Here is a 24089-nt window from a genome sequence, read left to right on the forward strand (position 1 = left end):
GGTGGATATAAATTTTTGACTCATTTAGGTACATATGGAGAAGCGTAATTGCTGGATTGTATGATAAGTATATTTTTATTTTCTTTCTTTTACTCTTTTATTATTCTTCTCCCCATTTTTAGTTTGCCGTGGTCCACTCATTAGTTATTTCACATAAACAATTAGTTTGTCCCTTTCTCTATTCTGTTCATCTCCAGGTAAACTGGTTGGTTATCTTTTACTTCTCTGGTGATAAGTTTTTAATTTCTTCAACCTTCTATATCTCCCTGTAAAGCTTTTATTATTATCTATTCAGAGTACATGCAACACAGAGTCTGAAATATTGTTAAAGATGAAACTATTGAAAAAATGCCTGAAGTGAAGGAATCACTGACCTTGGTTGACAACAAATCTTAACTTCTGTATCGTTGCGAGATTGCCACTAACTCGATATATTCCATCAACATCTAGACCTGAAAACAAAAGGGCATATTTTATATTAGTACATGCAAGAATTGAGATGGTAAAAGAAAAAAATAATAACTATGGGGGAAAAGAGTAGTAAATCACAATCAAATATATCTTTCTCAGAGAGCAAACAAATTTCTATGTCCTAAACTAAGCAATCTTCAAAGTTTTAATCCCAGTAAACTAATCATGAAATTTTGTGACAATTAATCATCAACAAATTTGAGTCTAGTTGAACCACAAAAGAGCAGTAGGTAGCATGGGATTACATAGCATATTTAAGGTTAATTTCCAAGGAAAAAATGGAAATCGAACTGGAGGGAACAAAGAACTGCTGGGTATATGTGTATTACTGACCTTTTTAGAAAGATTAATCACTTGCTAAAGGTTACTAAGTATGAAATGTCCAATTTCCTTAAGTACTAAATTTGACAGTTGACATCTCTGATGTTTCACTTTGACACTTTCTGTTTTATTCTTATTGCGAAGGTACATCCTCAGTCTTTCAAACGCATGGTTTGGCTTGTGATTATCTTTCGAAGTTTTTTTTTAGAGCAATTTTTGTGAAACCATGGATAAGTCAAAAATTTGTGTTATTTTTGAAAATGAGTTCCATAGTGGAACCAATGTAGCACAGATAGCTTGAAATATCAATGAAGTGTTTGGGCAGGATGTGGCTAATGAGTGCACGGTACGTTGATGGTTTAAGAAGGTCCGTTCTGGTGATTTTAATCTTGAAAATGAGCCACATGGGCGACCTGAGATCAAGGTACATAATGATGAGCTGAAAGCTGTTGTGGAAGCCAATCCATCTCAACCTATGCATGAATTAGCAGCAAGGTTTGATGTTATGATTCCAACAATATTGAACCATTTGAAACAAACTGGCAAGGAAAAGAAGCTGGATAGATGGGTACCACATGAATTAAACTAGCATCAAAAGAGAAATCATCTCAAAGCTTCCCTTTCTTTTCTGTCATGACATAAAGGTCAACCATTTATACACCATATTGTTATGTGTGATGAAAAATGGATTGTTTTTGACAATCATAAGTGTTCGGCACAATGGCTGGATAAAGATGAAGTGCTGAAACACAGTCCAAAACTAAATATTCACCATAACAAGCTAATGGTGTCCGTTTGGCGGTCCACTGCTGTTATTATCCACTACAACTTTATGAAACCTGGTCAATCGATTATGGCGGATGTCTACTGCAACCAGTTGCATGAAATGATGAGGATGCTTGCAATTAAGCAGCCGAGATTGGTAACAGAGGCAGGCCAATCCTCTTGCAAGACAATGCTTGACCACATGTTGCACAAACACACAAACAATGCTGCTCAAACTACAGAGGCTGCACTTGGAAACTCTCTTGTCATCCACCATATTCACCAGACCTTGCACCAACTGACTACCACTTCTTCCAGGCTTTGGACAACTTCTTGCAAGGAAAAATATTCAATTCTCAACAAACTGTGGAAAACGCCTTTTGCGATTTCATCACCACTCTCTCTCCAGGCTTCGCTGCTGGTATAAAAAAGCTACCATTAAGATGGCAAAACTGTGTCGACAGTTTAGGTGCATACTTTGATTAATTGTATTGCTTCTTGTTTGAGATATAATAAACTACATTTTTGGTTCAAAATCAGACATTTCATATTTGATGACTTAATAACTCAAGGAATTTGTGAATTATTTCCTTTCTGCCCACCTTCCTGCTTTCCTGTTTCTCTCCTTTCCTCCCTCCCTCTCTCCTCTGTCATCTCTCTCTCTTTATTCCCTCTATTCCATTTCTATTCTATTCTATTCTGTTCTGTTCTATTCTATTCTATTCTCTCTTTTCCCTGCGATCACTATAGCATGACATATTGATCTCATTATTTGAAACTACAGAGTGAAAACTCTATTACAGATATAAAACTAGTTTGATAACTTCTAGTGTATTATAGGTAATGAAGTGCTCCATTATGGAGAAACAAATAAAAAGAAATATTTGGCAAAATGGTGAAATTAGTTTCAGATTTTAGAACTGGTTATCTATAATTTGAAATAACTTATCCTGGCAGTGAATTTTGATAAATCAAGTACTTCCTTTCCACACATCTATTTATGGTATCTAGGTATTTTCATGACCAAGTTATCAGGATGATGAAGAAACAGAAAAATGGAAAGAGAAACACCTATTCAAACACTATTATTTTCCCTGAAAATGCTGATAACATAATTCTAAGGTCAGGAGTACATATTCTTTGCTATCTCTAGGACCTGAGAGAGGCCTAGGGGAGATTATCAGCCAATATAGAGGTCATTATTTCAGCAGCTTCTCTAAGGAGGTGATATAGCACCATGGATAATCATTGTAATTCACAATGGTAAGCATTAAATATGTAGGTAGAAATTATTGTCATAGTGTAACAGAATAAAGGCTTTCCAAAGCTCTTTACTGACCTGAAATGAGCCCCTTTATTGCTTTAGCATCTCTATATTTTTACATACTTTATATTAGGAACATTTCTGTCATCGTGCAAAATATTTCATCAGTAAGTTAGGGTAGAATAACATAACTTATAACACTGATATTGATGGCATAATTTAGAAGAATCATTCTCTATGGTTTTTACTCTTCCATGTAATAAACTATAGGGTAACTTGGGATAATGGCAATAAAATGGAATAGCTATTATCAAATATATTAGTTTATGTAAGTGTTGTAGTTCTAGAATAATCTAAGAATAAATTACTGAGACTCTATCCCTTCCTGAGAACTATAAATTGTGAGAAACTGTATGAAGCTGGGTATCTACTAGTAAGTGGTGAGTTTCTAAGACATATACATTTATAAAAATCAAATATATTTTTTCTTCCTGATGCACAAAATAGCTCCATTAATCTAAGGATACTCCCTTCAGTTTGTTTGTTTGTTTCAAAGAACAATGTGTGCTTGACAATTTAAATGTGATGATCATCCTAATTAAAATTTGTCTAATATTTAATTGCTTGTTTTAGTATCAGTCCATGTGGGTCTTAAGTTTATGCACATTTACCCATAATATTAAAAGATTAATTTATTAATAATTTATTAACTTTTTAATTGCTTTATTACTATTAGATAGTATTTGAGACTTAGCTTTAGCCTTTGAAGTTTTAAATAATGCAATAGATTTTTAAACTATTAAGACTTGTACATCTAATTGTGTCCTTTTCAAAACTCCCCCTCTTAATTTTTTTGACTACATAGTCACTAAGGAAAAGATTTTTGGAATTCTTCTCTATAATCCTCTTTAGTGTCCCCGTAGTGTCTGCAGAAAAATGTTCACGATAGCAAGTTTGGGGCCTTTGGGGATAGTTTTGGATTTGGCAGTAGTCAAACATCACTTAGAACCATGAGTGGTAAATAATGTCACCTTGTTGCTTGCCATCACAAACAAACACACAAAGTTTGACCAAATGAAAATGGCTCTGATTATTTCCCATGGGTTATCAATTGCTTTGAAGGAATTTAGTGAAAAAGAACATTGTAGAAAATAGAAATGTCAAGAATATGTGGGTCTATGTTCTCCAAATAAGAAATTCTAATATGTTTCTTAAAGAACCAGTCAAATCGGTCTTATTTACAATAATGATTAAAGATGAAATGTCAATTAATATCTGTTATTAATACAATAAAAATGAGAAAATTGACTATTTTTTATAACTAATTTTCATTTTGCTAATTAGCTGGACCCTTATGAAATGTCAATAATAAATAAAATTATTTGAATTTCAACAAAATTTTATCGTAACAAATAAAGACCTTACTTAAACTTCATTTTCACATGCATATCCCTTTATATAGGTGTACAAGCAAGTGCATGTCTATTTTGAAGCTCTTCTCTTTTCCCAATATTATGTTGAATGCTAGTGAAATGCATATGCTATCTAGAGTTATAAACTGGATCTCAACGATTGAAATTCCCTGTATCCAAAAGTTTTCTTTTTCTCTTACAGAAATTTGAAATTACAACATAAGAAGAACTCTTTCTTAAATTTCAGTAGAAAATTTTTTTAAAAGTCCAGTAATCAAAAACATTTGAAAAAGCAGTATGGATTGGATATATTACATATGAACAATTGGAAAGCACTGGACTGTTTAAAGAAAGCACCCTCATTCTAAATCAGTGACCCAACTTTCTTTTGGGATAAAAGGAGGGAGCATGGGTGATGGAGACTGGCAGGGTAATTCAGACCTGTGCCACCCCCGTGGCTGGAGAAGAGTCACAGCAGAGAAACTGCTTTGTGGCTGGAGACGGAAAACGGAAGGTAAGAGGGAATAAAGCAAAGCATATTAGATGCAACATGAATCTGGCTCGACATAACTTCCAAGCCCTTTAGATTCAGAGATATCAACACCATACATCTTGTGAATGATAACAATCTCTGACATTAGTGGCTCCTGCTTTGAATGGCTCACGCTCCCCTGCTGTCATACTTTTTAAATTGCACAAATAGAGTGAAAATGACAAAGTACATATTAAAAAGGAGGGTATTACATTTTGCAAAATAATCTGGAACATATCAGTGAATTTTAACAGTCATAAATTATATAGGTATAGTCTTGAAGTTGATTAGCTTTCCCCTGCATGGCGCACAGAAGGGCAAACCCAAAGTCCTAGGAATATTACCCAAATTACAATTATTCACGTGCCATTCTCTTTTTACTCCAAGAACTTTGAAAGTTATGCCAAACCAAACCAATGTAAATTGGTGGATTTGGACATCCTTTTCATAACCACATTATCCTTGCTGGATTGGAAACTACTTATTTTGGAAATATAATTAGACTCCATATGATTTTTAAATGAGCAATGTCTTCAAGGTACCTTTGTTGTGATTTGGTGAAGTTTGGAGAAAAATCACTTTGAGATGTACCTCTTTCAAGAAAATAACATGACTGTAAATGCTGACAGAAATTTTGCCTGTTATGCTAAAAATACTTCAGGAACACGATGAAACTAAGTCATTTCACATTTTTTTTTATCGGACTGGCATTAACAGCAGTAACGAAAAATTCTCTGAAGAAATCCACACTCACTGAAATATCGTTTATTTGTTCATCATCAGCTGACCTACTTATGTTTCAAAACAATGTTTACCTTTGGCAGAAATCACTGAGTATTGCTGTAGGGGATTTTTAAAAGTCTTTCCCTCCTACCCCCCACTCACCCCCAAAGAAGCTTAGACTAGGATAGACACACAATTAGGAGTTATTAGACCAAATGGTGGTCTAAGCCTAGTGGAAAGAATGCAGCTGTCATGAGTAATTCCCACCATAAATCTTAAACACTTTCCAAAAAGAAATCTAAGAGACCAGCACTGTGTCCAGAGTTGAATGGCCTATCTGCCAAAATACGGGAAGTTTTTGACAATGCAGATGAGCCTGTTAAAAATAGTGGCAAACTGTGGATTAGGTGGCATTTTTGGTAGCCCGAATGATGGACAAACCACAGAGATGTGGAGTTTCAGCCTGGTTGAGTGGTGCGCCCAAAAAGCCTGCTTGTTTTTCTGACCCATAACAAAATGCATCTGAACCTCTGCAGTCTGCAAATATGGGCTGGGAATTTTGCACAAATAGTACCTCTCCTGAGATTTATGGCCCATCCTAATTTCTAGGAGGGCAGAGCTACCGCAAGAAGAGTCATTCTCGCAATACTTTGGACTTCTGACTTCTCTTCCTGGCACGGATATTTGAGCACAGAACCACCCAGACTGCCACTAGGGCGCTGCACAGTTCTTTCTCGGTCCTTCCAAAGTCCTGCTTGGGTTCCGAGAAGTTTCTGTGCCATTCAGACCTATCCCTCTTCCTCTAAATTAAAGTGAGTGTTTCCAACTTTTCATTGCGAACTTATCTGTTCACACATTTCAAATTCAATGACTGAGAGTACAAAATATAATTTCAAACTCTAAATTTAATCTCTACTCTGTCTCAACGGTGGGTGTTTATGCTACTATATCCACGTGCCGGCTTTATTTAATTATTGCTAATTTCTTGTGAGATGCTCATCCTGCAATGGTCTTGCCATTTCCTAAGAGTGATTATCTTAGGAAATAGTTGACACGGTTTTGATTTTCAAAGAATAATGATTTTATTCTATAAATAACTATATGACTTTATGATGACCATTCTAAATAGGGTTTTTTTTTAATTATAGGGGAATATACTTCATGGTAAAAACCAAAATTAAACCACACAGAAGAATATAAATGAGAACAATGCATAGTAGCTGTCCCAGCCTGCTTTCCAAAGTCAGTCATCGTTAACAGTTCTGTTTTAGTTCTTTTTGCTGTTATTCATTTTATGTTGTGTCATATTTATGTTTATTAATTTACTAAATTTGAATGATATTTATTGACCTGTCAGAAAAGATAAAGAGCTTAGTGCATTTATAGTTCCTACCACTTATCTGTATACCCTCTTTCTCTTTGCTATTTTTGGTTACATTTTTCTATTTCTATCTCTTAATATATCAAATTATCTCTGTGCTATTAAAACATAAAGAAATTAGTGCATTTACTCTTCCTTTTCTCTGCTTCACCACTTTCCAGCTCTTTTCTTACGCTATTATTGTTTTTATTCTCAAAGTTAACAACATTTTATTTTGTTCTTTGTAAATATTTTGTGACTTATCTATGGGTTGATATTAGGTACAATTTTTTCTGAAAAGGAATGTGGTTGTGTTCAACATTAAAATGTTGTTTCACAGAAGTGATCTCCCTAAAATTACGATCTAACGTGTCCCCTTCTTCCTTTAGAGGTTTCTTCATCTCTTCAAATTAAGTGCTGCCCGACAGAACTTTCTGCACGGAGAGAAATGCTCTATATCTTTGCTTCCAAACCAGTAGTCACTGGCCACATATGACTGGCTACTGGGCATTTGAAATGCGGTTACTGCCACTGAGGGACTGAATTTTATTTAATTTTGAGTAACTTAACCACATTTGGCTAGTGACTACCATATTCAACAGTGCAGCTCCAGGTCAGAGTCAATTACCACCTTTCTCGTGTATTCCACTGTTATTCTTTCTTGGATTCAATTTTAAGAAATTTCTTGATTCATAACAGTATATGACTGGTAATTTTTCTCATTTCTCCCATCTCAATGACCGTTTTCTTTTGTTTCATAATTGATTGTTGATTTGAATATTTATTTCAGTTTCATAATCTTTTACTTCTCTGACTTTGAAAACTAAACGTTCCATTGTCTTCTAGCATGTCTTCTGTTAAATCTGACATCAAATTGATTCTTGATGCCTTGCAGGTAAATTGTTTTTTCTCTCAGGGATTTTTTTTTTTATTTTATTATTATTTTGTCTTTAAACTTGGAGCAGTAAAATTTCACTCAGATGTGTTCTCCATCTGGGCCCTTTCAGTCAGAAAATCTTTCCACATTACTTGCTTAATGTAGCCTTCCCTCTTTTGTCTCTCTTCTCTGTATCTAGAATTTCTTTAAGATGGATGTTGTTCAAGTATCAGATTACTCTTATGATTGAAAGACCAAAATAATTAGAATATACTGTGGTCACGGTACTTCTGCATTTGTACAGACACATACATATATATACATATTTCCCCAACTGGCTTAATCTTAAATGAGAAGGATGCTTGGGAGTGTCCTGCTAGCAACTTCTCTCTCCTTGTAGAACTTATTTTTAGGTTCACTTACTGCTGCAAGGCGCTTCTTCAGTGCAGAATAAAGGGAGAGAAGCCCAGCTCTCCCAGCAGTTAGGTCCTATTATTTAACAAATTACTTTATTTTCTGCCCTCTTGCCAGCCAATTTCTGCTCTTTTAATTTGTTGACTTCAAGTTTGGATATTCTTTAGGACATCCTTGGAAAGAATGGTGCCTAATTATGGTGTCTGGGAATGATGTTTCTTCTGCTTTCATTTCTCTACTTGTTTGATCCCATCTGTTTTCTGTCTTCCTGGAATTTCTATTTTTCATCTGCTGATGGCACCTTTTCTGTTTTCAGCACCATTATTGTTTTTTTTTTTTCTTTTTAAAACATATCTTTTCTATTATTTCATTTGGATATTTTTTCTTTGAGGAAAGAGAATTAGACATGTTTTCTCAGTCTGCTAACTTGAATGGAAGGCTGACATTGTTTTTCATAAAGACAGAATTTTTCATGTTGAAAATAGAAATTTCATTAGATTTTGAAGATACTGCTGTATAATAATTTTCCTCATTGGAACATGCAGTATAAATGATGAAGGATTAAACTATGAGTATTTAAAAATGTCATTGTGTAACATGTTGTGACTCCAAATCTTACGTTGGAAGAATGTGTTAATACAGGGCCCCATTTCAGAATATCCCCTATTTCCTTTTATTTTTCTCACTCTTGTCCTTTTCTGTGTTCATCAACATTTCTACTGTCATTTGTGCTTTTTCCAATGTTCCTTTTATCATTGAGATTGCTTTATTTTTTTCTTCCATTTCTTTCATGAGCCTTTTCTTTTCAATTTTCATCTCATTTTGGTATTTTGTCCTACCTTTCTTGTATCTCTGCTATGAATTTTTGTCTCACAGAGACAATTATTGCAGTAAGTTATTCTTTTTAGTGCCATAACAAAATACTTACCCTCAATTTTTCCTTCACTACTTTGCTTTTGGTTATAATTATTGTGTAGATTTCACTGGTTTATTTCTGATTATTCATTTCTGAATGAAATGACTTTTTCATCTGTCAGGTATTTATAGGAGATTCATATGGGAAATAAGAATTTTTATCCTCTTAAGACACAGAAAAGATAAATATTTGTTAAAAAATTTTTTAAATAGTAGACTTATAAAACAGATAATTAAGAGAAAGCTGCTGCTTTTTTGTTCATTTCTGAGAAAATGACTTAGAACCTGTGATACTAATAAATGAGCAATTATTTTATATTGTTTATATTGCCAGTGTCCCACGGGGATGAATTCCAGATTTAAATCAAATACCCTAAAGCTGAAAAAGCAGGAATAAAGGAAAAAATATACGGGACTAAGAAAAAGATGGCAGCAAACAGAGACTCTTGAATTAGACAGCAGAATGGTTTTCAAGGACTTTTCACTGAACACTTGGGTGGTTAGAATCATTACAAAATGCTTCTCCCCGGCTCTCCCACCATAAGTTCAATCTGTTAATACTAAGAAATAAAATTGTTGTGTCCTTGCCAAAGATATTTATTTATCACTAATATTGGTCATATTTGCGGTTCTGCCCAGTCCTGAACTCTTAACTAGCCTTGTCCTATTTGGACACATAGGAACATAGATATTGATATTACTCCAAACTTAAAATTGAGAGAGGAAAAGAACAAAATATCTTGAGTGTTAAGTGTGTTACTAGTTTGTTTTCTTAGTGGTTCTTCATTGTACCACTTACGCATTGAAAACATCTGTGACACTAGAATTTGGGGATTGTGTGGAGGTAGGAGTGGGAGGGGAAAGTGGTTGGATATCTTCCTTTTTACTATTATTAGATATTCTTGTATAGAGACACAGGGTTGGAAAAAATCTTGGATAACAATTTATTGCACCACTTTCCTAGTTTCCCATCTCTACAGTTTTTTTTTTTTTTAAGTAGGATATTGGACATTCTAATAAGTAGAACAGAATCTCACTGACTTCTTTAAATGTTATCAGGAAAACAAAAGCCATCCCTCCTCAATGCGCATACAAAGGTAAACAACTGTCATTCCTCATTATTAGAAATTTTTCCCTTATATTTATTCTTAGTTTCTGTCACAATATCTCACTAATTTTCTCATAATTGGAGATATTTATCTATACTGTTGTAATCCAGAAGTGTAAAGAGTAGCATAGAAAAGGTCCTATTCCTGGTTTCCATTTGCTGTGATTCTTTTTATGGATCAGGCTTGTTTTTGCATCTAACCTTCATACATTTAATTCAACTCCTATTTCACTCAGACTTAATACTGAGCCAACTGCCTTTAAAATCATGCCTTTTAACTTAAGGATTACTAAATGTAGGTAAATCGGGGGGAAGACAAGAGAGAAAGAGTTGTAATGTGGTTAATGAGATATAGATTGGAGCCACTTGTATACCTTGTTTAATGCCTGGGTAAAGTGAAATTGATAGTCAAAGGATGGTATTCTATGTGGGGCTCCTCATTTCTTGCACATTGATTCTTATATGTCTATCTAAACTCAGCTAAGAATTTGAGGCCTAACTATATGAAGGCTGCAGGATGGTAGACAGAAATATGATTTATAGAACTATACCGGACTTAGGATCATTCTGGAAATCTCTCAAGGTAAGAAAGATCTCAGCAAGCCCCTGAGTTTGCTTGTGAAATTTCACTAGGAAAGAACATAGTATCTATCCATGGTCTGATCAGACCAAAGATGAACAAACAAAATGATTTCTGAAGAATGGGAAACAAGGTACCTGCAAATAATCTTGGACAAATTCTCTTACAAGTTTGTTTCTTTCTTTTTCTTTTTTAATCTTAGTCTTGAAGACAAATATTGGCCAATAACTCTGGTTATCATTAAGTAAGAGCTGTTGTCTTGAAGGAAAACTTTGTGTATCTGGAAGATAGTGAAGTTGTAGATTGTATTTGGTTCATTTCATATCATTCATTCTCTGAATTTCTTTTTTGTTTGAGTTCCACTGTTATGCTGTGATCATGCTGATGTAAATAAATCATTCTTTTGGTATTGTGATTTGCTTAGTGTGTTTCATTAAAATAAATGGCAGTAACAAGAACAAAGAGTCTAATTTGGCCAGCCATCATCATCCGGTAGTTTGCAAGCAAATACGCCAGCATAACCTGAGATCTAGACAGCAGTGTGGTGGCCACAGCAACCGGGTGGCCACAGCAGGTTTAAGGAAGGGAAACCAGCTTCCTGGAGACGCCATTCCTATGGAAAGCTTGGAGTCTGGGGAGGAGTAATCTGAACTCTGTGCCCATATACGCTGTTCTCTTTTTAAAATTTTAGCAACGGACTATTTCATAAGTTAAAGACACTCAGTAAAAGGCTCACCAACACAAACAAGAGCAAAACTGAAAAATGGCTCGCTTTGGGATGAAGTCATAATAGTTATATAAAGTCTAGCCTTTGATCCCATCATACTTGAAATAGATATTGATTTAAAATTCATATATTTGCTGTCATTCTTTTCAATCCCTCCATCCCTCTTTTTCTTAAACATCTAAACAAAGTGACCTCATTGTTTTCCATTGGACTTTTTTTTAAACATTGGCTGGGATGATTGAGATTCAGGAATGTGGGAAAATGGATTCCCAAACCACGTCCCTCCCCTTTCATTCTGAACTGTAATTTTTGGCTTGGCTTGAATCACAGTCATCACATTTCAGCCTGAATCTCTCTGTAAAGTGATCTTTCTTAAACATTTCTCTCACTCATCAAGGGATCAGAAACAAAGCCATTCTAGCCTTTCAGCAAAACACTTATAAGCAGCTTTTACAGAGAAGTCGCAAGAGCTAAAATTTTCTCTAAAATTGTTTAAAAAGCGAACATTTTCAGAGCCTCGTTGTCCTTTTTGTGAATCTTGTCATCTGTATGCCATGAGCTCCAGCAGCTATTTTAATCTGTTTTTGTTTGCAATCCATTTGGTGTCCACCCAAGGAAATGCAGGTGATTCTAATTAACTTACTGCTGAAGATGTAGGAAAAAATACCTCAACTGTATTGTAGCGAATTATACACTTAAAACCTTTCTTCTATTATTTCTAACACATTATTAATGAAAATGATTATATAAATATATTTACCACCAAATTCATTGCTGTTCACTTTTTAAAAATCAATGAGGCTTATGGCACGAGAGAAAGCCACACACATACACAAATACACAGACACAATACAGACCCCAAGAATGCTTGCCAACTTTTATTTAACAAGAGTAGCAACTTAAAAATAACGTTATTTTTACTTTGTGCAACATAGTTTAATATATGAAATAACCCTGTTCCAATAAAAATCTATTGAAATACTCTCAAGCCTAACTCTGCCCTGAAGGTAAAAGTGATTAATTGAAAGATTTTGGCAGATCTCTGCTCACCACCAGGGCAGTTTAATTTAGAACACATTCAACCATTTCTCAGTGTCTCTGTGTTGGTGGAGCATAACTTTTGATCTTCTTTGGGGAGGTGCCTCTAATTCAGAGCCTTTGGCTAGCCACTTCCTGGAGGGTTTTGATGGCTTGCCTCTGTTAAGCATTCAGGTGAGAGAAACCCCTTCCCTGGCTGCTGCTGCTAAAGTGCTTAGTGAAGCCGAATTCCAGGCACAAAAGCAAGATATTCTACAAACCTGTTTGAGCACATCAACCATTAGCAAAGTCCTATTTAGATCACAAAATGGTTCTTTTCAGCTTCTTGACCCTCTCCCAAACTTCTGAGAAATTATTGTGTCATTAGACTCTTTCCTAGTCAAAGAAGATAATCCTAATCGTGATAGCGGATGAGTCTGTTTGAGCTTCCTACTCTTGGGAAACATAAATAGGATTATTGTTTTCTTTTTGAGAATACAGGAGAGGCTACCCTGTGGGTCATTATTAATACTTCTGCTAAACAGAAAGATGGGACTAGGGCACACTCCTCCCTGTTTGGCAGATGGACCTATGATAAACCGTGGTTAACTGGAAGGACAGATAAATTCTAATACATTTTGGATGGAAAACCCTTGAGTTGGTGAGCTCCAATTTTCCATGCAATTTGACAAATATTGATTAGGTGTTTACTATGTGGCAAAAGTGTGCTAGGCATTGGGGTACGGTGACGAACACAGTGTACACAGGTCCAGATGTTATGGAGCTATATATATGTATATATATATATATATGAATGATATATACTGAAATGTTAACAGTGATTATCTCTGTAAGGTGAGGTAATGATTCTGTTTTTAAATTATTCTATGTATTTCCCAATTATTTTATAATATGCATATGTATATTTATATACATATGCATGTGTGTGTATATACACATATAACTTTTGTGAATAAAAATATTTATAATAATGATACTTATTTTATTACCAAAATATTATGCCATAGATTATATTTCTTTATGATTACATGTACTTAAGGGTTTATGTTCTCACAGACTCCCTTGAAAAATAATTGGAGACTATCATTAATGTTTCAGTATCATTGAATGCCCTATTTTGTAGCTCAAATTTAGCTCAAAGACAGTATGAGACCACTGAGATCCGATTCAAAATATTCATGGGACACATAGTAGAAATCTCAAAATTTAAGTATTTTATGAAATATTCAATTATTGAGCAAATCACACCCAGGTATGGAGATACAAATAGAAGGTCTCTGGCAGAGAGCTGAAAAGACTAAGATTATTTTCCATACTTAGAAGCTCTAACCATCCCTGGACAATTTATACCATTGACAGTTATGATTTTAGGATTCATACAAAAAGAAATGTATAGATGAAAGCCAAGAGGTGGCAACGAGGTTGGCTTTCTTAATTTCTATTATCACTATAAATAGATTAAGCAAAGGTTTCTTTTAGTGGTCTAGGAGAGATCTATCTTCTCAGTATGAGAGCTGTTAACCATCTAGCAAAGAATTGTATACCCTCTGGTTACTCTAAACACTATTTGTTGACTTTTAAAAAAGGCATTCCAATACCAATTGTTCCCTTATTTAAACTCATCTAGCACTAGTGTAATGCAGACCAGATTTTCTGCTTCTGGGTGATTTTGTCACATAGTTCTACATTGAAAGACTTATTGAAATATGTGTGTATATGCATATACATATACATATACATACATATATATTTAGCATCTATCATTTCTTTCTGATCTTTTGTCATGAAAAGAAGATATATGGTGTATTAAACTAAGTTGTACAAAAGTAGACAAATGGGATTACATAAAACTAGAAAGCTTCTGCACAACAAAGGAAACAAACAACAGGGTGAAGGTACAACCTATAGAACAGGAGAAAATATTTGCAAACTATACATCTAGCAAGGTGCTAATATCTAAAATATATAAAAACCTCAAACAACTCAATAGCAAACAAAAAAAAAACAAAACAAGAAACCCAAAACCGAAAACCAAGTAAGTCAAACTCAATTAAAAAAAAATGGGCAAAAAAAGTGAATGGACACTTCTCAAAAGAAGCCATACAAATGTCCAACAGGTATATGAAAAAATGTTTAACATTACTAATCACCAGGGAAATGAAAATCAAAACCATATTGAGATATTACCTCACTTCAGTTAGCATGGCTATTATTAAAAAGACAAAAGATAACAAGTGTTGGTAAGGATGTGGAGAAAAGGGGACCCTACACGCTATTGGTGGGAATGTAAATTAGTACAGCCATTATGAAAAAGAGTATGGAGATTTCTCAAAAAATTAAAAATAGAACTGCTATCTGATTCAGCAATCCCAACAGTGGGTATATATCCAAAGGAAATGAAATCATTATTTTGAAAAGGTATCTGTACTCCTACGTTTATCACAACAATATTCACAATAACCAAGATGTGGAGTCAACCTAAGTGTCCATCAATGGATGAATAAAGAAACTGTGGTACCTATATACAATGGAATACTATGTAGCCATAAAAAGAAATTCTGTCATTTGTGACAACATGGATGAGTCTGGAGAACATTATGCTAAATGAAATAAGCCAGGCACAGAAAAACAAATACCACATGGTCTCACTCACATGTGGGATCGAAAAACATTGATCTCATAGAAGTAGAGAGTAGAATGGTGGTTACCAGTCGCTGAAGTGGTTAGGGATGATGGAGGAGAATGAGGAGATGTTGGAAAAAGACACGTAAATACAATTAGGTAGGAGAAATAAATTTCAAGAGATCTATTGTATAGTGAAATGACTATAGTTAATAATGGTATATTGTATTCCTGAAAAATGTAGAGTGGATTTTAAGCACTCTCATCACAAAAAAGATAAACATCTGAGGTGATACATTCATTAATTAGCTAGATTTAACCATTCCGCAATGCACATATACTTCAAACATCATGGTGTACACAACAAAAACATACAACATTATTTGTCAATTTAAAAAAACCCCGAGATGTGTTACACATGTTAATGTTTTTGAATACAATATTTCTGGAATGTCTACCCCATATATGTGAGTTTCTAAGTGGTGAGAAACCAAGTTATAAATACATTTCATGTATTCCTTTGTATGAAATTTAAATAAAGGATGTCTTAATTTCCCCATTTCCCCCAAGGGCCAGCAGAGTTTGAGTTTTGACAATAATATTAACAAGCCATAATCAGTCACTATTGCTGACTTTTGAAGTACTGTAGAAGATAGAAGTGAAAGACTATCAATTTGAAGAGCTGAATTTTATGTCATTGGTCAAGTTTTAATATTAATTATAGACACTATATTTACAGTATATTTTCAGAAGTTTTGGGAAGATAATTCTGTCTTAAAAACTTTCTTTTACATAGTCTTGTTTATATCTACACTTCTGCAATTAGAATTTTATTCCCTTGTCTTGAAATCCTATGGAGAGATTTCATATCAAACCTTACTAATCATGTATACCTTAATGTGGATTAATTTATTAGATCCTTTCTTGACAGCAGTCTTTAACTAAAAGTAAGGTAAATAAGACAAGAGTTCACTCGTGTAGGATGTGGGATAGGAAAAGATGGAGGATAAGTGGCCAAGTACAATACCTAGCAGGAAAGGAATAGGAAGAGGAAGTGGGTGCACCATATTGGTTCCAAATGAATTCAAAAGTGTGGCTGCCATTATCCGAATGTTCCCCCTTCCTGGATTATCTGTTATTCTCAGACACGACAAAACATTTGGGAGAGAAAAGGTCCATTTTTCAGGTTCCCTAAACATAATTCATTTTAACACAATTTATTTTTATAATCATCATAATTTTCCATCATATGGACATTGTAAAATAATAATCTGTCTTTCTTGAGGGACAATTTGTACAACAATTTTCTTTTAAGTGAGTGTAATGCTGAGGTTCCTAAATCCATATGGGTCTTTGTTCTACAGACTGAAATATGAAGAGACATTCTCCCGGGGAATCATGACATCTCTGAAAACCAAGGTGTCTTCTCTCTGAGTAGGAACACAGTCTTGGCAACTTCTCCCACTGCATCTCTCTCCCTGCACCTTCACTGTATGTGGTGCTATCTGTGTAGAGATCACTAGCTCCATCTGACACCTCTCACCTCTCTAGTGGCCTTAAGTTTTCCCCAGTGATCGACCTAAGCTCACTGGCCTCAGCTGGAGACAAATGGCCTTGAACTACAGCAGACTTATGAGGGCCTAGATTTCCAACCTGCTTTGAAGTTGTAAAACAAATCTTATTAATATAAAGTCTTTGTAATGCAATATCTTTTTAAATATTAAAAGTCATCATTTTTTAATCTGTAAAGTTATGGGAAAATCTGGCCAAACTATATTATTTTGACCTGCGATTCTGTTTTAGAGTCCCTGGTTATTGCTTTCTGTACATGGTGCTCTAATTGTTGGCTGCTCAGGAATCTACAGTCTATCTATAGAATTACTTTTAGTCATTCTATAATAATAATAATCATAATAATATACCCAGAAACAAATGCATTTCTATTAATTCATTGGTGAGAATATCAAAAGAAAATGATAACCTTATTTCACCCAAGTTAAGAGCAAAATGTGCTCTAATCCAAACTCCTTTGGAATAGGAGGGTACTAAGCTTGGGAACATGTCGTGCTTTTAGAAGTGTCAATATGCTTTGCTCTTCCTTTTTTTTGCCTTATCAAACAAAGCAAAGCAAAGTAAGACCCTCCCTTCCCTGGTGCTTGAAAATGCTCTAATAGGAAACAAAGCCATTTATTGCTAACTCGTTGATACCTTTTAAAGCAGCTTTCCTCAAGGTAATACTCAAAAGTGTTATAAGGGTGTCTGAACTTCAGGCTGATGTATAAATGATATTCTTGAAGCATGTTTGCCTGAAGGAGGGTATTATAGGCCAGACAGGTGCGCAAGGTGACATCATGGTGAACGTAAATATCTAGCAAAGAAAAGGAAGGAAGGAGGCAAATGCACTATTTCTTGTTCATATCCCAGGTTTTGCTCCTATGAGAAATCTCACTAATAAGCTCAAAATTATCTTCTCATGTTTTCAGGGTTTCAGAGTCCTTCTAACTTTAATCCTGCCATCATTAGTTACAAAATCTTGCTATGAAAATGGAAGTAAAAATTCACTTATTTGACAATGCTCAACAAGTGAAAAGCATTTGCCTGCCCACAGTCCTGTCAAGCAGACAAGGATGCTAAATGACTCAGGACTTTGAGTATAAAGATCTGTTTTCATTCTTATGTGCCATGTATGTTAGAAATTCTAGACAAAAAGAGACATCAACGACCTTTAAAAGTGAGATTGTTGTTCATAAAATGCTATTTCTGTGCAATCTGCAACAATTTTAGTTAAACAGGAGCACTGTAACCTGTTTTTGGTTTTTTTGAGGGGTTTTTTTTTTGGTAACGGAATTTGTGGGAGTTAATTAAAAATATATGAAATTTAAAGATTTCTTTTACCTCTTTCTCCTCTGCCCAAAACATTGCCTGGCTGATTTAGCCATGGGATTTGAACACATTATCTTCTTAAATATTAAAAGTCACCATATTTTAATCTATAAAGATATGGGAAAATCTAGCCAAACTATATTATTTTGACCTGTTATTCTGTTTTAGAATCTGTGATCATTACTTTTTGCACATAATACTCTAATTGTTAGTTGCTCAGGCATACTCAGTCTATCTATAGAACTACTTTCAGTCAAGAAGAGTTGATTTCCAGCATTAATTCGGTTTCTATTCTAATAACTTTCCCCCTTATGTATCATTTCTACTAGTTTACCTAGTAAGAAAAATTGTTTTATCTGCTCTCATTTATAAATCCTGTGAAGCCGAGATGGATGTGAAATGACTCAGATTTATAAAAATCTTGTGAAAAGAAACTTTTCTGGTAGGAAAAGAATTTGAGTGGAAAACATGGACATACATATATCAGACCAAGGATTAAAAGATGAACATTATACGTGAGGAACCATTACAAGAAGGTTTCACTATATTAGTTTTTCCAAGTCAGTGTTCCAAATCAGTGTTGGATTATGTGTGAAAAGTAAGAACTCTACACTGTAACAGGTGCTGGCAGGAAATTCCCATTAAAGCTTATGGAAGTTATGCCTGTAAAGTCTTGGCATCTGAGAAAATTCTCTCATAAGAATGCATTATGCATCAGATTTTTCTCACTAAAAAAAAAAAAAAAAACAAACAAACAAAAAACAATGTGAGGCTGTAACTACTTAACAATATTCCCAGTCACTATTTTGTTAACACTATCCCTTGGTGATGACATCTCTGGTGACCTTGTGCTATATGTAGAGTATATATCAGCCTCCATTTCAACGCTATGAACGTGCATTGTCTTCTGTCTACAACAACAGAGATGTTGGTCTACCATCTGTCTGTCCTATTCAAAGCATAAACTTGAAAGTATTTTTTTCCAGTGGATTTATACTAATCCATCTACATTCCAAAGATTGACTCTTCATATGAAACATGGCAAACACTTATGAGATTTTGCTGGAGGTAAGATACAGACTCTGGAGTATCAGGTAGTTATTAATGTAGGCTTTGAACCTGTCATATTGGCATATATCTTGGAAAACACCAGCATTATGTCTGGTACATAGCAGGTGCTTAGTAAATGGCATCTTTGTTTTCTTCCCGTAGGCTATACCATATCTGTACACCTTCAAGACTAATGATGTAATTCTGTGAATATAAACTTGCTGCCTTAAAGTTAACAGGTTAGACACCTTTCTCCGATCAAGCTCAATTTTCCAGTTCTATTTATTCTAGAAGTTAAAATATTATTTTATTGAAGTTTGCCTGGTAGATACAACTAAAAAAAAAATTCTTTTACCATAGCCTATAAGGCTACTATTTTTAAAGAATTTGATTTAAATCCAGGGGTTAATTTGGATTTAAAGCACTAATCAAGTTAAAGATGAAGATAAAATTTTAGGTCACAGTGAATGTTAGAAAAAACCCCCTGAAAATGATTGAGAACCTGTATACATTCAAATGTATATATCCATATCTACATTTGTAGCTATGCTATGAATTAGATGTTACTAGCTTACATTTTATTGTATTTAAAACTATAAATGCTAATTTATATAAAACTATAAATACATTTGTATTTATAGTTTTAAATATGATTTTCATATGCACAAATATATGTTTAGTAAAAAATTCCTCAGTTAGGGTAGTAAAGCAACCTTGCAGAGAAGAATACACACAATACACGTGTACACATACACACACTAGTACCAACCCGGGCAATAGGCCAAAGTGTGCTCTCTGTGAAAAAGGTTTTTCTTCAGGGCAATAGAAAACTAGCTCACCATGCTGGTACACTGTCCACTTCACAACAGGATTCTTTGCTGTATCCTTAACTTCCCCTCCTCCAGCGAGGGAACATTTCTTTGGACTGTTTTATTGCCAATACATTTTTACTTCGTATGATGAAATGAAACAAGGGACTGGTTTCATTAGAAGGAGAGGTAAACAGAGCATTAATTAAATTTGCTGATGATACTAAATTGGGAGGAACTGTGGACATCTGTGAGGACAAAAGAATCATACAAATGGACTTAAGGAGTTTAGAAATACGAGCAGGAAATAATAAAACGAGATTCAGCCTTAAATAATGCAAGCTAATACGTTTGGGAAAAGATAATCAGAAACATGGCTATTCAGTGGATGGTAGATGCCTGGAAAGTGGTGACGGTGAAAGATACCTAGGGGGTGATAATGGGAAAAATTATACACAAACTTACAGGGAAGCAGGCACAATGCCTGGAGGTTTATATATAAAAGAGCATCATTTTTGAACCAGAAAGTTGATAGTGCTATTCTTATGGAACTGGTAGGTCTCAAAGGCATCAAATTTGGCTTTAGTTAGTTGAATCCTTCAGGTTTATGAAACAATTTAACACAATTTTTGAGAGATTGGTTTCTTGCTATTAAAAATGAGAAAATATGTTTTGTCTGAAACCTGTATTGGACACCAGAGTCATTGCTCTATTTCTGTCCTATCCTATTCTTGACTATTGCTAATACAATATATTATCTATAGATATATATCATGCCACACTGCAAAAAAAAAAAAAAAAAGAAAAGAAAAGAAAAAAGAAAAGTAAAAACGCTTATTTTCAGTTTGAAGGTAGCTTCCCTACCTCCTGGATAACATAACTTCGCATTGTGTTTCAAGAGGCATATAATCACTGTTGCTTCTACCAGGTCACTGAATATTCAGTCTATACGATCTGATTCTCTACGGATAAATGCATGAATGGATGGATGAACAGAAATCTTGCATATTATCTGTCTCTTCATCCATTTAATCATCCACCATGAATTGAGCTCCCACCATCTGCAAGGTATGGTATGGTAAGCACCATGGAGACAGAGATGAAGCAGACACAATTCCTAGTCTCAAGGACCCACATTCTAGATGGGGAAACAGGTAATGAAGCAGGCCCTTACAGTCCCAGGCAAAAAGGTCTATTTTAGGGAAAGCGAAGCTGTCACTGGAACATTGTGGAAGGAGAGCCTAATAATGTTCAAGAGACCATGGAGGGGTGCTTGTGGGTGTAAGTCAGAGGATATTCCTTGGAGAAGGTGACTTGTGCTATTCACAAGAGGATGAATATGAATTTGGCAGAAGGACAAGATGAGAGAGCATTTTTAGGGAGAGGGAACAGCATATGGAAGGAATAGGCCTTTGGAAAACGTCATGCAGTTGGTATTCCTGGAGCATAGAAAGTAGCTTATGAGAATATGAAGCTGGACAGTAGACAAAGGTCATATGCTTATCGTTTTTCATGGGAATAATTAGTGTGGAATTTTGTTTATCCTGAAGAAGACAAGGAAGGGGTTCTAAGAAGGGATAACACAATTCTATTCATATTTAAGAGGGATCATTCTGGCAGCATTGAGGGGAGTGGCCGAAGCAGAAATGAGAACAAAGCCAATGACCTCATTAGGAGGTTTATCGCAAAAGTAATCAATCTGCAATCAAGGCTGCAGAAAGTGAAAGGAGGAACCAGATTCAAGGTATAGTAAGAGAGCAGAGATCATGAGACTTGGCGAGTGATTCTGTGTGTGATGAGAGAGAAGAATCTAAGATGTCCGACATACGTCTCTTTAGGGCATTGGGGAAAATAGGTTGTGATGCCACTGACTGAATTAGGAAATAAAGGGGGACGAATATGTTTGCTGGGGAAAGTGATGAGTTCAGTTCAAAAAAGTTGAGTTTGAGGTGCCAGAGGAAAATTTGAGAAGGTTTCTAGACCACAAGTCTCAGTGGAAGAAATAGTTTGGGAAGTTATTTGCATATAGGAGCTCTGGAGTCATTGAAGGAATCATTGAAGATTTAGGTTTGATTGAGATCATCCTGAGAGAATGACTAGCATGAAATGTTAGAGTCAAGAATTAAATCCAGAGGAAATGCGTGTTTGTTATGCTGTCAAACTTTAGGCCAAAAACACAGAGTCCAGTATTAGGTTATACAGTATCAGACCCATGGCCAAATGCCTATCTTCAAGACAAAAGGAAAAGCAAGCTTACTGCAGTGATTACAACACCATCTGTTAGGTGTTCCACTACTCTTTAAAGAGACTAAAGAGTTAAGTTAGCCCAAACTGTCAAAAATGTAAAATACAACAAAAGCATCATTTTGAAACAAGAAAGATAATAGTCCGATTTTAAGGACACTGGTATAACCAAAGCCTGTTAGAGCTTTTGATAGCATCAGCAGAGTTTAACTTTTTTCCTCCATGAAGTAAATTTGGAGAAAATGAAATCAATATCCAATAGCAAAATCATATATTTTGTCTTTATTAACTTCAAATTGATAGATCTCTGTATTGATCATATATTTCTTATTTTAAATTGTTTGATAGACTCTTTCAACTAAAAAAAATTATCATCCAAATGAAAAGTTCCTAAGAGGTACATGGAAAACAAACACTGAATCAAGAGAGTGAGACATTTACAGGGAAGTAAACTAATACAGAACAGCACCAACATGGCATTCCAACTCTGAATTAAAGGCAAAGATGTGGAGCTCAACTTTCTGTGTGGTTATGGGAACCAAGCCTATGCCTGACCATTTCAGGCATGTCAATTATAAGTCATAGTTACCATTCAATTACTTGATTAAAAACAGCAGGCTATTGGTGTCGAAACAATGCCTAATGGGATATGACTTCCTCTGATGAAAATGAGCAGAGAATGGATATTTTAGTAGTTGCTGGATGGTTAACTTAAATAGAGAATCCAAAAATCGATGAATAAAATCGTTAAGGAAACTTAACTTCAATTGTTTAGCATAGCTGGATATTGATGGAAAGAAAGGTACCTTATTGAACAATATAATATACTCTTATCAGAAATGGACTTGTTTAAATGTTTAAAAAGCAGATTTGCAGATCATGCTATTCTCTGCACATCACACAGCTGCCCTCAACCAACAACTGTTGGTCATTCATCATTTTATAGTTTCAACCATATGCAGGTGTAGCAATGGCATGAAACTTTCTAATAAAGATATAAGCAATATTGGATATAATTTATTTATGTATTCCTTATTTATTGAGAATCCATTATTTGTTAGGTACTGTGTGAGAAGTTGGCCTATACGTGAAGGAGCACACAGAGTACCAAAGGTAATATTTTAAATATTTTTCTTCTATAATCTATGATTTCACCCTAAATTTTTGGGCATTCTTATTTCCATAAAAAAGAGTATGTTTTTACATATTGGGTCTATGGTCTATTATAACCTCAATAACTCTTCCAGCATTATCATTTCAAAGCTATTTTTGTTTTGCACAGTTAGTTTCTCTCCTCAAAGTGTTCTGCCCTTAACTTTTTCCATTTGACTTTTTTTTTTTCTGAACTGAAAATAGGAAGTGACTTGAGAAGTATAAAATTAGGCAAAAAGACATAAAACTAGAAAAGAAATAATTATTTTGAACCCAAGAAAAACATTTCTAACTTTATAGGCTGTTAGACTGTAAGATAACCTCCCAAAGAATTTAGAGCAGCAGTCCCCAACCTTTTTGGCATCAGGGACTGGTTTCATGGAAGACAATTTTTCCACAGACCAGGGGTGGGGCGGTGGAGGACGGTTTCAGGATGATTCAAGCATGTTACATTTATTGTGCAGTCAAACCTCTCTGCTAGCGATAATCTGCATTTGCAGCTGCTCCTCAGCACTAGCATCACCGCCTCAGCTCCACCTCACATCATCAGGCATTGGGTTCTCATAAGGAGCGTGCAACCTAGATCCCTCACATGCGCAGTTTACAGTAGGGTTCATGCTCCTATGGGAATCTAACGCAGCTGCTGGTCTGACATGAAGTGGAGCCCAGGGGTGATGTGAGTGATGGGGAGTGGCTGTAAATACACATGAAGCTTTGCTTGCTTGCCTGCTGCTCACCTCCCACTGTGTGGCCTAGTTCCTAACAGGCCACCGGACCAGTACCAGTTGTAACCTTGGGTTTGGGGACCGCAGACTTAGAGGA

General features: G+C 35.0%; 1 protein-coding gene across 1 annotated transcript in view; it reads right to left on the reverse strand.

The window, feature by feature from the left end:
• Nucleotides 1-24089, reverse strand: part of ARHGAP15 (Rho GTPase activating protein 15) — a 614346-nt gene that overhangs the window by 194999 nt on the left and 395258 nt on the right. Inside the window, exon 11 of the mRNA XM_012641747.1 lies at nucleotides 375-452. Within this exon, the coding sequence (XP_012497201.1) occupies nucleotides 375-452 (78 nt within the window). The remainder of the gene's footprint in view (nucleotides 1-374; nucleotides 453-24089) is intronic.

The sequence above is a fragment of the Propithecus coquereli genome, unplaced genomic scaffold, assembly GCF_000956105.1.
Source record: "Propithecus coquereli isolate 6110/MARCELLA unplaced genomic scaffold, Pcoq_1.0 Scaffold169, whole genome shotgun sequence".
Lineage (NCBI taxonomy): Eukaryota > Metazoa > Chordata > Mammalia > Primates > Indriidae > Propithecus > Propithecus coquereli.